General features: G+C 38.6%; 1 protein-coding gene across 1 annotated transcript; it reads left to right on the forward strand.

Moving 5' to 3' along the window:
* The first annotated feature begins 494 nt into the window (after positions 1-494).
* On the forward strand, positions 495-10702 carry CA1 (carbonic anhydrase 1). Its single transcript, XM_061439457.1, has 7 exons — positions 495-619; positions 1105-1302; positions 2775-2893; positions 5642-5737; positions 6458-6520; positions 9002-9157; positions 10022-10702. The coding sequence occupies exons 1-7, from the start codon at positions 583-585 to the stop codon at positions 10136-10138; spliced, it is 786 nt and encodes a 261-aa protein (XP_061295441.1). The 5' UTR covers positions 495-582; the 3' UTR covers positions 10139-10702.
* The last annotated feature ends 1545 nt before the right edge of the window (positions 10703-12247 follow it).

The raw sequence follows: 12247 nt of genomic DNA on the forward strand, positions 1-12247 counted from the left end.
AGATTTTACAATATACTACAAACGGCAAACCCAATGTATTACAAATGATGAGTGGTTTTCTTATCTGATTTTAAATTAACATCATGATATTGGTTCTGATCTGCCTGTAAATATGCAAATTATTCTCCTGACTCAATTCCTGTTGCTAGTATTGCTTAAGTGTCCAGCAAGGGTAAAAGCTGGGAATCTCAAATGCACAGTCCTTTTTAACTGGAAATTCAAAGCATCATGTGTGATAACTCAGCCATATCTTCTACTACCATGAGAATGACAGGGCTTGGTTTTGCAGAAGCTAAGATTTTGATATTTCTCTTTAACAATATAAGAGAATAAAGCAATTGGAACTGACCTTACCTTTGTGAGCTTTTTTAAACAATACCTTTTTTTTAACATGCATATACTTCCTGATAGATAAAGATGATGAAATAGTGGGCTGAGTGACTAACACACATGCACAAAGGCAGAGACTTTCTATAAAAACCCTGCGAACTGCGGTTTCAGTTGTCTATCGCACACTCAGTTACAGTCAGTTATTCCAGGTATTGTCTTTGTTTTCAGGAAAAGAAAACTAAGTAGAAGATCATGGCAAGTCCTGACTGGGGATATGATGGTGAAAACGGTAAGCATTCTTCTGCTCATGTAGATCAAATAACGGCTTCTTCCCTTTTCCAGGAAAAGAGATATTGAGCACTTAAAATAACGGTAAAGTCATAGATTAATGGTTTGAAGTGCCTTTGACTTACACCAGCTTTGCATACGTTCTCAACAGTTGTCCTTAGGGCCCATGATGTCTACAAAATGTATTCTGCCTCTTTTCTCCTCTCTGCCTCTCAGCCTCTCTCCCTCCCTATGTATAGAGAGGTTTATTGCTAACAGCAAAATAGGTACAGTCTGATCCCATAGACTATGAGACTTCTGTTGACAAAGATACTATTTGCCAGTGTAGCATAGAAAAGGGGCATTCTCACACCTGGGATTTCCATTAAGCTAACCGGAATACCATTTGAGATACCTGAATAAATCCTAATCTAGTAAAACTATATTCCTAAAACTTGGACTCAAGCATTAGATCAGTTTTGATTGTAATCATGTTCGTCCTGGTAGGTCCTGAACACTGGGGCAAGCTGTACCCCATCGCAAATGGAAATAACCAATCTCCTATCGACATCAAAACCAGTGAAACCAAGCGTGATCCCTCTCTGAAACCCCTCAGTGTCTCCTACAATCCAGCCACAGCCAAAGAAATCGTCAACGTGGGACATTCCTTTCATGTAAACTTTGAGGACAGTGATAATAGATCAGGTGAGCCAAAAGGTCCTTCTAATTTGTGTCTTTGACTTTACTGGGGAAATGTAAACAGTAGGGCTTTCAGAAACACGAACACCCATATGCAGTGGGTGCACACGGGTAGCATTGATGCCATCTACTGAGGTATCTTGAAGTTTTAAAATATTTCCAAGTGTTAAAGGTGATTCTGGGGACTCCCAGCTCGGTCTTTTTTCAGCCCTTCTTCTCAGTGACTCTATTCCATCTCTTCTGGTTTCCAATATCTTTATGCTAACTTTACACCCTCTGAATAAACAGTACTTTTTCGCAAAATTCTGGAATCATCATGAATATAAAAACTGAAAAGGCAAATATTTTCTAATTGAGATGAGGTTGGAGGAGTGCATTAGGGAAGAAATACAGATCCCGATGAGTATATTTATTTTTTGTGGCCAGGAAAATGGCTCCATAACAATGAATTGCTTCAGTTCAGTTGAGTTCAGTCGCTCAGTCGTGTCTGACTCTTTGCAACCCCATGAATCATAGCATGCCAGGCCTCCCTGTCCATCACCAGCTCGTGAAGTGCTTGGGTACCAGTACCAAAAAAAAAAAAAAAAACTGGTCTTGGGTGTATCTTGCATGGAATCATTCTGTGCATAAGTATTTTTGTCTAGCTTCCCCTCTCCCTATTAGATCATAGTAACTGAATTATCTTCATCTCCCAGAATCTAGCATACTTCCTCACTCACAGGAAAATTCTCAAAACTGTTTACTGAATAATTTATTAAATGACAATTTCATAAATCAGCTCTACTGTCAAAAGGCAAAGTTAGTCATAGCACTTTCCTTCAAGGTTCTGAGCCTAAGTTTTAGACATCTTGGGGCTACGTCCTTTGTTAATATTGGATTAGGTCTGCTACTACGTGTGTTTTATTACTCATATGGTTGGACAGACTCTCTAAAGCAAAATGATCCTTCCGTGTTAGAATTTTAAAAGTGACTCTACCCTCCTGCTGGAACTTTCTTTTGGTCCCTGGCTAGGGATTCTCAGTAAAGCTGTCAGAATACCCTCTTGTATCTTGATCAGTTACAAGATACATGCAGAGTGATTTGTTACTAAAAATAAATTGCTAGATATCTTAATGCATACTGTCCATTACTGTCTGTTGAAAGAATGAATGAACTTATAAACTAAAGCAGAATCAAGGAAAGAGCTCTAATCCTAGAATTCACTCATCTTCTAATATGTTTTCCTGAAAACAGGAAAAGATAAAATTATAGCCCATGTGCTGAGAACCATGTAACTCACTCAGAGCACCATCTGAAGGTGCTCTGCACATCTGAAGCCCATCATTGTGGACACGGGGAAAAACCAACAAGACAGAAACTTTAGACTACTGTTTATTTTCATTTCTACTCGCCCCAATTTAATGTTAATTTGTATTAAATGCAAAGACAAGCTGGAGCTCATGACTGTAACACTAATAGCAGTTTCCTTTTTCTTCTAGTGCTGAAAGGGGGTCCTCTATCTGAAAGCTACAGGCTGCGGCAGTTCCATTTTCACTGGGGCATCACAGATGACTGTGGCTCTGAGCACTTAGTGGATGGAGCCAAATTTTCTGCAGAGGTAATGTAGCTTAGTAAGTGAGGGAGAGCTACACAGAGTCCTCCCAGAAGTACCACCCTTATACCATGTGGATGTGTGTTAGTCGCTCAGCCATGTCCAAAGCTTTGTGACCCCATGGACTGTAGCCCGCCAGGCTCCTCTGTCCATGGGATTCTCCAGGCAAGACTACTGGAGTGGGTAGCCTATCCCTTCTCTAAGGGATCTTCCCCACCCAGGGATCAAACCAGGGTCTCTTGCATTGCAGGCAGATTCATTACCTGTCTGAACCACCAGGGAAGCCCCCCTTATCACTTAAGACACAATTTCAATGGCTCCAAAGGAATGAACATTTGGGGGCCTGTAAAGAATTCCTAGGCTCATTTAAACTTAAACAGTGACACACTGCATTTGGCAATAGGGGAAACTTTTTCACGTGAGGGAGGCAGGTGAATTTGCAGTCAAACTCCTGGGCCTCAGAATCCGCTTTCATTTCAGAGTGTCTCAGAAACTGCTGCCTGACATCAGGCTAACCTCAAGGGGAGTTGCTGCTGTCCTTTTAAAGCTCTGAGCCCAGGGGGAACACACCATCATTCTCTTCTCATTTAAAGGTTCGAGTGTGCACACACCCGCAGCAGAGGTGTAGCCAGGCCGAGGCACTCCATTAGATTCGACTAAGAGGGCCAGTTTAACCTCAGGAGTCATCACAACGAGTAGCATACTCTAGACGAGGCTTTGGGGCTCCCTGGCAGCAGGCCACTACCCTCTGGCCTCTTGACTTGCCTCCACATGGAAGTCTGTGATTCAGTTCAAGACATTCTGCCTGATTATCCACAGTAAAATCAAGAAAATGTGCATCAAACTCTCAACAGAGGGTATAGAGACTGAAAACAAAAAACTTTTGTTCTTTGTATGCATGACTATTCAATAAGTTTGTACCAGCACAGACTGGTTGGCTTTTTTGCTTTACTCTTGTAGAATGAATCTGTAATACACATAGTTTTGCAACAATCTTTTTTTTTTTTTCATTTACCAATGATCATGATCATTTTTCCAAGTCAGTAGGAATTCCTAAAGTCTGTACGGTATTTCCATGTATGCATATGTTAGAATTTATTAACTAACTCCTACATAGGAACAATTGCAATGCCTTTCGCGTTTCATTCTGCTGTTGTTTTTTGTTCTTTACCAAAAAAATGGGTAATAAATACATTTGTACAAATATCTTACACACTGGTGAAGGCAATTGTGTAGGGCATTTTTGTAAGAGGGATTGTTAGGTACAGAGTATGTGTAGTATTCATTTTGATACAAGACTTGGGAATAGTATACAACTAAAACTTACTTTATGTTACACTAGAAAGCCAGGCTAGGAACTTTCAATGGTGCAGAAATCTATTACATGTTTCGTTTTTTCCTATTTATTTTTCATAAAATTGAAAGTGGACTGAAATCAAATGGGCTGAAAGTCTAAATTAGCAATAGTATTACGTCTGGGGGAGGATATTTGGCTGTATCTAAGAAATCCGGCAGTGGGTGATGGACAGGGAGGCCTGGCCCTGGGGTTCATGGGGTCGCAAATAGTCGGACACGACTGAGCGACTGGACTGAACTGAACTGAAGAAATCTGAATCAATGAATCTCCTATCTAATTTGAGAAAAGTGAAGTTAATCCAGGCTGGAGGCGACAGGCACTAGTCACTAAGTTCGACATATGAGAGGGTAGGGAGGGTGGGAGGGAGACCAGGAGAGGGGAGTGGTGGGGAGAAAGACAGAGCCGAGACAGAGAGGAGACGTGTGGGTGGCGGGGAGAGGACTGCTTTGGTTTAGAGTCATCCAAGCGACCCAGTGATCACTTGACATTAGGTGGACAGAAAAAGACTTTTTCAGGAGTAGCATTTGAGTTCAGCCATAATTCAAGTCAAAATTCTCCCATTTTGACTTGACTTCCCAGAAGAAAGTCAGCAGTTATGCAAAGCCTTAAAGCTGTGGACTAAGTGCAAGGGTCACATCCATGCGCTGCGTGGAAGCATGGATGCCAATCAGTGGAGAAGAGTAAGAATGAATAACTGCAGTTTTCAATTGAGCAGTTAGATGGAAGGTGATGCCTTTTCTTAAAGCGGGAAATTGAAATGGATCTGGAAAAGAGAAAGTCAAGAGTGCTAGTTTAGCTGTGTTAAGTTTGAGATGCATATCAGGCATCCACGTGGAGATATCAAGAAAGCATCAGGAGACGTGCACACGCACTTAGATATACAGGTCTAGAGTTTCACAGAGGAGGTAGGCAGGGGATGCTGGTTTGAAAGGTGTCTGGATACGATCAGGAGAACCTGCCCTTGGCCACCACTCCAGACATCTCAGGAGCCCCTTCTCACAAAGTTACCAGGTACCTCAAGTTAGAAAATTATTTCAGTTTTTGTCTCCAAACTAGTTAGCCAGAAATACTTGATCTTCTCACACCAAACAGAGAGGTGTTTGGTTTTTTTGTTTATTTTTAAGAAGTAATATTGAATAGTTATGATATTGTGGAAAAAAGAAGTTCTACTTACTGGTTCCAGGATTTGCAACGTGCCCACTCTGTTCAACTCTATTTTCTTAAGAAAACCCTTCTTAAAAGTCCAAACATAGCCCTTCCCATGCCCTGGATAAAGGGTCACACAAGTTTTGTTTACCCAAGCCAAGATGTATCTGTATATCAACACGTTAAGGTCTAACCTGCTTTTTCCCTTCACCGTGGTGTGAACAACTGCTCCATCACGCTGTGTTTTTTAGCTTCATTTAGTTCACTGGAATTCTGCCAAGTACACCAGCTTCGCTGATGCCGCCTCGCAGGCTGATGGTTTGGCGTTGATTGGCGTTTTGGTGAAGGTGAGTTGTAGAGCCTCTCGGAGCTCTGCTAAATTTATTCCTTACCAATGAGACTGCAAACTAGGGTGAAATAGAGCAGAGGGACATTTGCATCTCTCTTCTTTGAAGTGTGCCCGTCTACTAGTGACTGCACAGGTGAACAAGCAGGTCTCCAGTATATGTTTGTTCCGCTGGACTTTCCCCTCTTGAAGAGAGAAATACATTTCAGGCAGAGATGAAATGGGAAGCTGTTGATGGTGGCACTAATTTTTTTATTTTTCAGCTCATCTTCCACTTTTCTTCTAAACTTTCTACGTTACAGGGTCAGGAGTTTATCAATTTAATATTCATCAGAAAAAAATACGAAGAGGACTTTTGTCTCATAAAGAAAGTTGAACTGATATTTAATATGGAAGATTCAAATCTTCTGTAGGGGAGTCCCTGAAAAGTCCTATAGGGAAATTACTATTAAATTCAGGATATTTGGGTGACTAACTTTTGGAATTATAGTAATTCTAGTGAATCTTTATTGAACACTTGTAACATACTATTCATTTTACTGATTAGAATTAATAGAACAGACCAAAGAGGTTTGCTTTTGTATTTTAGTTGTGCTAAATTCCTGTATTTTGAGTTGCATATCTTTTCTTCAGTTACTGGTTTTAATTTTTTTTAAAGTAACTAAATAGGATTTTACTTGGTAACCATTTTTATCTCACACTTTATTTTTTTAATCTCCAGGTGGGTCAGGCCAACCCAAACCTTCAGAAAGTACTTGATGCCCTAAAAGCAGTTAAAAATAAGGTAAATAGACTCATTAAGTTAGTTTAAATCAGAGAACAAGAATCTACAGAACTTCAGAAATCATTTAATTGCATATTTGATGTGAGGAGTAGGAAGACCTGAGCAAAACCATCAATCCGAAAATCAAGGTGCTGCTTACACATTCCTGGTTTCTGAGGTCTCTGAGCAGTGATTTATTTGGTTTCATTTTTCATAGTTACTGCTTATCTATTTCAGCAAGATGAAGCCTGTAGAAGAATAGTTTTCATAGCTTTTTCATACATTATAACTATGATGCCCACTGTCAGCTGAGAAAAAGATGGGTTGTTCTGATATATTTAACCTTAGCTTCACCATTTTGACAATATAGAGTTAAATCATTGTCAGAGATTTGCCATTGTCATTCACAGTTTGTAGAACTATCATACCTTTATATAAAATAAATCTAGTTCACATTGAGTACAAAAAAATTACACTTTTTAAAGTAAGAAAGTTTACAGGTAAATAAGCACTCAATTCAAGACTGTAAAAGATGATAAATGAAAAGAAAGTAGAAGGAAATGATTAATTAACATGAAGTAAAACATTAATAAAATAGAAAGAAAATGAATAAATACAGGTAAAATTTTATTAATAAAGTGAAAAACTAATTCTTTGGGGGAAAAACAACCAAAAAAGGGCACTTTTGGCACATTTAATGATGGGGGGAAAACAGAAATACAACAAATTATTACAAATAAGGAAATGGGTGTTAACTCAAGATGCATTAGAAGGTTTTAAAAGAGAAAAGTTTGTACAGTGGACCCTAGAGCAACATGGGTTTGAACGGCACAGGTCCAGTGACCTGTGGATTATTTTTTTGATAAATGCTTGCTCCAGCACCACACAATGGTCCCTGAAATGAACCTGCTGATGCACAGCCACGATTATGAGGGACGACATTAAACTTATGTGCGGATTTCTAACTGCTCAAGAGGTCAGCACCCCAAACCCTACATTGCTCAAGGGTCAGCAGTACCACACTACATGAGCAAATTTGAAAATTTAGATCACAAAGATGAATGTCTAGGAAAACGTAGAGAAACTGACTCAAAATATGTTGAAAGTCTAAATAGACCAATAATATAAAAAGAAGTCAAAAAGAATAGTTTAAAAAAAATGTACCTAGTAAAAGAAACCCTAGGCCCAGACCACTTTACGGGGAAACGTCACACAACTTTTAATAAACAATCATGCCACTTTGAACTAAACTGCCTAGATTAGGGGACCAAAAAAACCTAATTCAATGAATTAATTTAATTTAATGAAATTAATTTAATTTAATGAAACCTAATACACAAACTGGGTAAGAACACCACAAAAAGGATATCATAGGCCAATCTTACTTAGGAGTGTAGCTAAAAGAAATATTAAAATAGATTACAGCAAGTCATATTCAACAGTATGTTAAAAGAGCCATGCTTTCAAACTAGTAGAATTTACCAAAAGCATGCAAAGATGATTCAGTATTAAACTATGTCCCAATATAATCCATTACATTAGCAAATTTCACTTGTTAGATGCTTGAAAAATGTTTGATTAAAATTCAATATCCATTCCTGAAGAGTAAAAGAGAGAAAGAAAAATATTCCTCTAAAATTTAAACTGAACTTAAGAAAGAATATCAAATAGACATTTGAAACAAGCATCTAACTTAGCAGTGAAATATTTGAAGCATTTTCATTTCAATCAAGAATAAGACCAGGGTGTCAATTGTGACCACCACAAATGAATAATCCAATAATTGTCCATTCAATGTAGTTAAATAAGGAAAGAAATGAGTACATATTAGGATAAATATTAGAAAAACAGAGACAAAGCTATCATCAAGTGTAGAGATATGATCATTGACATCCACCTGGAAAACTAGAAAATCAACATAATTCATACACAAGTTCTAATCAAGTTGACTACATAAAATATTAACATATGAATATCAATTTATTTGTATATACCAATATGACCAATCAGTAGAGAAATAAGAATAAAGAATATAGATGATAAACAAATGTTTAACCTTTGCTTACACTTAGCCAAATGAAGGAAGAAGAAGATCAGTCACAATTCTAGTGTAGCGTATTTTCAGTCCTCTGTTACTTTTACTGTTTATATCTACAAACATGTTGTTGTTTAGTCACTAAGTGGTATCCGATTCTTTGTGACCCCATGGACTGTAGCTCACCAGGCTCCTCCATCCATGGGATTCTTCAGCAAAAATACTGGAGTGGGTGCCATGTCCCTCTCCAGGGGATCTTCCCCACCCAGGGATCAAACCTGTGTCTCCTGCATTAATGGGCAGCTGAGCCACCACAAACATACCAGTCATGCAATACTATATAGTAGAAAAACTGATTAAATTCTTTGCTAAGACCTATCTACCAAATAATATGTATGTCATATATGCAATGATGTAAATATTTTACATCAGGGCATAATGATACATTGCCTATCTTTTTCTTTCAGAACAAGAAAGCTCCATTCACAAATTTCGACCCCTCTGTCCTCCTGCCTCCATCCCTGGATTACTGGGCCTACTCTGGTTCACTGACTCACCCTCCTCTTCACGAGAGTGTCACCTGGATCATCTTTAAAGAGACCATCAGTGCGAGCTCGGAACAGGTAGAGTGTCAGAGGGGCATGTGCGGGAATTGGAAGTGCAAAGCAGGAATATCAGTTCAATTCATACTGAGAGAAATTATTACTGCCATTCAATTTTAGAGAGTTCCCTTTGCCTTTCAACTGAAAAAGATTTATTAGTGACATCAGGTCCATTTAATAGTCAAAAAGTAGAGTGTATTTATAAGCACTTTTTTTTCTTTATGTAGAGATTCAGAATTCCTGCTCTTCTTTTCACCTTAATAAGGAAAAATCCAACCTCTTCAGGGAACTGTGACTCTCCAATGGCATACCTTGATCGTTGACGTTGGTTTTCCATTCTTTTTTAAAGCTTAAGCTCTTCAATATTCAGTAAAATATCTCATTAATCACTGTTTATAATTTTGATAAAAACTGCCATTGATTGAGCAGCTCTTTTCATCAGGTGCCTTACGTACATTCTGTCAGTCAAGTCTCACAGCAAACCTGCAGTGTGACCTGTTAGTATAAGAGCTAACACTTCTTTAGCATAAGCTACATGCCAAACGCCATTCTAAGAACCTTATCTGTGTTGAGCCATTTAGCCTTCACCAAAACACAATGAAATAGTACCGTATGGAAACTGAGGCGCCAAGCAGGGAAGTCTCTTACCCAAGTGTGAGAAAGCTGGAATGCTAATCCAGTCAGTCATCGATAATTTAAGCCAAATGCTTGGTGCAAAGACATGTGGAAGTACTGTTGGCTTCCTCCCTTTCCATCAGTGAAACCATTGCAGTCTTCAACCTGATTTTCTAAATAACATTGCATCAATCATATTAGGAAAAAAAAAAGTGTTCTGTGTGACATCAATAGCTTTTGCTTCTCTAAACATGTTATCCTTCCCCCAAGCTGGCGCAGTTCCGCTGTCTGCTAGCAAATGCTGAAGGCGATGGAGAACTCTGCATCAAGCAGAACCACCGACCACCCCAGCCTCTGAAGGGCAGGACAGTGAAAGCTTCATTCTGATGGGCCCAGGAGGAAGCTCATCTTCTCGCAAGAAGCACAGCTCTGCTTCTGACATAATCCTACAAAACAAGCTTTAAAAACACGTTTATTTCAATACTAGCAAGACAGCCTGCTTGCAAATGCAAAATCTTTTTCTTCTTTCTGTTGAACTCAAATAGTAATCTGGAAGTTCACTAAACTTGTGCTTAAATTCAAATCTATTGCATTGACTTCCTTATCTTGCAATTAAGGCATACTTGATTTCTTAATGACTTTTATCCCTTCCCATTTTATTCCGTTTAATTGGACCAAAAAGCATTTTATCCCTTTCTTCTTGTCTATTATGTACTATACTTTTAAATGGCATTAGGTTTCTACTCTATTTACATTCGAGAATCTTATGCTTTCATTTGCAACATTATTCTGATGCAATATCAGGTCTATTACTCAAATATAATGACTTAAGAGCAGCTTGAGATGAAATGTTAAAAATTCATTTGCTTACTCTTGAAGACAAATATGCAGCTACGATGACAACTGGATTTTGTATTATGATGAAATAAATGGCCCAACATTGCTACCGTTTGTGTGCTCTATTATGAAAACCATGTATCTCATATAAGAACTGACACTTCTGGTTATTCCTCCACCTGTTAGCAAGGCCAATGGAGTTGTTCCATCATTATAACTAGTTAGCCTACATGTAGAATCTGTACATCAAATTTGGAAGAAAAATCACCTGTGACTTATTTTTAAAAATAATGAAGGAATCACTTGACTTAGAATCATATAGAAACATCACATAATGTTTTAGTCTGGTGTGTACTTAACCTGAAGTCAGTTCTTTCTGAAGCCATAGCTACACTCAGAATTCTACAAATCTTGTGTTCAGCGTTTAGTTTTGTGATTTACTTATTTCTCTTCTTTAAGAAATCATAATGGCAATCAAAACCCACATCCATTCCCATGTTCCAGTCTTGTCTAATGTCACAGAATCAGTCAAAACTTCTCATGTAATCATGGTTAAAAAGACAGACAAACCAGATTCTTTATTGCTCTGAGGGCAATAAAGATCCTAGGAGACATCTTTGTACCTCAAAATCCTAGGAAATTTTTATTTGGAGCCCAGAATTTAAGTGAATCTTTATTAAAAATGGCAGGGCCAAGGAGCACTTCATTTATCTCAGCCCCCATAAGCATTCTAAAGAATTAAATACTTTCTTTGCAAACCTACTCTGACTGTGTGTTTTAATACATATTTGCCAGATATTGAGAAGGCCTGAAACAGGCTTGATAAAATTTTCAGCTTAAGTTATCAAAGGTCAACATGAGGGCCAAAGAAAGAGGAGTATGATTTTAAGAAATACCTTTGCAAAAGAGGCTCAGGACCTATAACGTTTGAAAGTATTTTCTGAAAATAAATCGAACAATTTAAAAATAAATCTCATGGCAAGGATAAGAAAAGGACCTGACTTGATGACCCATATTTTTTTTAAGAAAGTTAAAAATGGATTCCAGGGTTTAAATAAGTCTGTAAGTCTTAGTATGGAAAGGGCAAAGAAGTGACAGAAGACATATGATGGTCATCAAACCTTATCCCTTAGCTAAATGCCAGTTGGAAAGCATGGTTCCCGGTTACTTGCTTCTGCCAGAATTTCACATGTTTGGCAGAGCTCGCGAGGTGCATTATGGGAGCTGTCCAAGTTTCTCTGAAGTAGCCGATAAAAGCACCTGCTGAGAGGAGGCACGTGGACAAGACATCGGATCACCTAAGCGTGCAGCTCAAATGTTTCTTTGACTCACGTTCCTGTTTTGTGCCCTCTCTCTTTGTTGCCAACTTAGGTGGAGGATTTGAACGTCCTGCAAGGATTCTCTGTTTCTTCCCCGATGTTTGGCAGCTAACTTCCTTTATGCCAAATCTGCTGGGCTTCTACCCATCCAGAATAACAGTGCCAGCTGATGGCTCAGCAATAGGTTCAAGAGTAGAAAGCTGCTTCTAGTCCCTGGTGTCTTTTGTCTTAGGACCACCCTCTTCATAAATATCACGCTGAGCTTTCATGAAACCCTTTAATCTGTGAGTCCAGGTACCTCCAGCTGTTTTCTAAGTTATTCATTTCGATAAGCTTCAGC

The sequence above is a fragment of the Bos javanicus genome, chromosome 14 (assembly GCF_032452875.1).
Source record: "Bos javanicus breed banteng chromosome 14, ARS-OSU_banteng_1.0, whole genome shotgun sequence".
Lineage (NCBI taxonomy): Eukaryota > Metazoa > Chordata > Mammalia > Artiodactyla > Bovidae > Bos > Bos javanicus.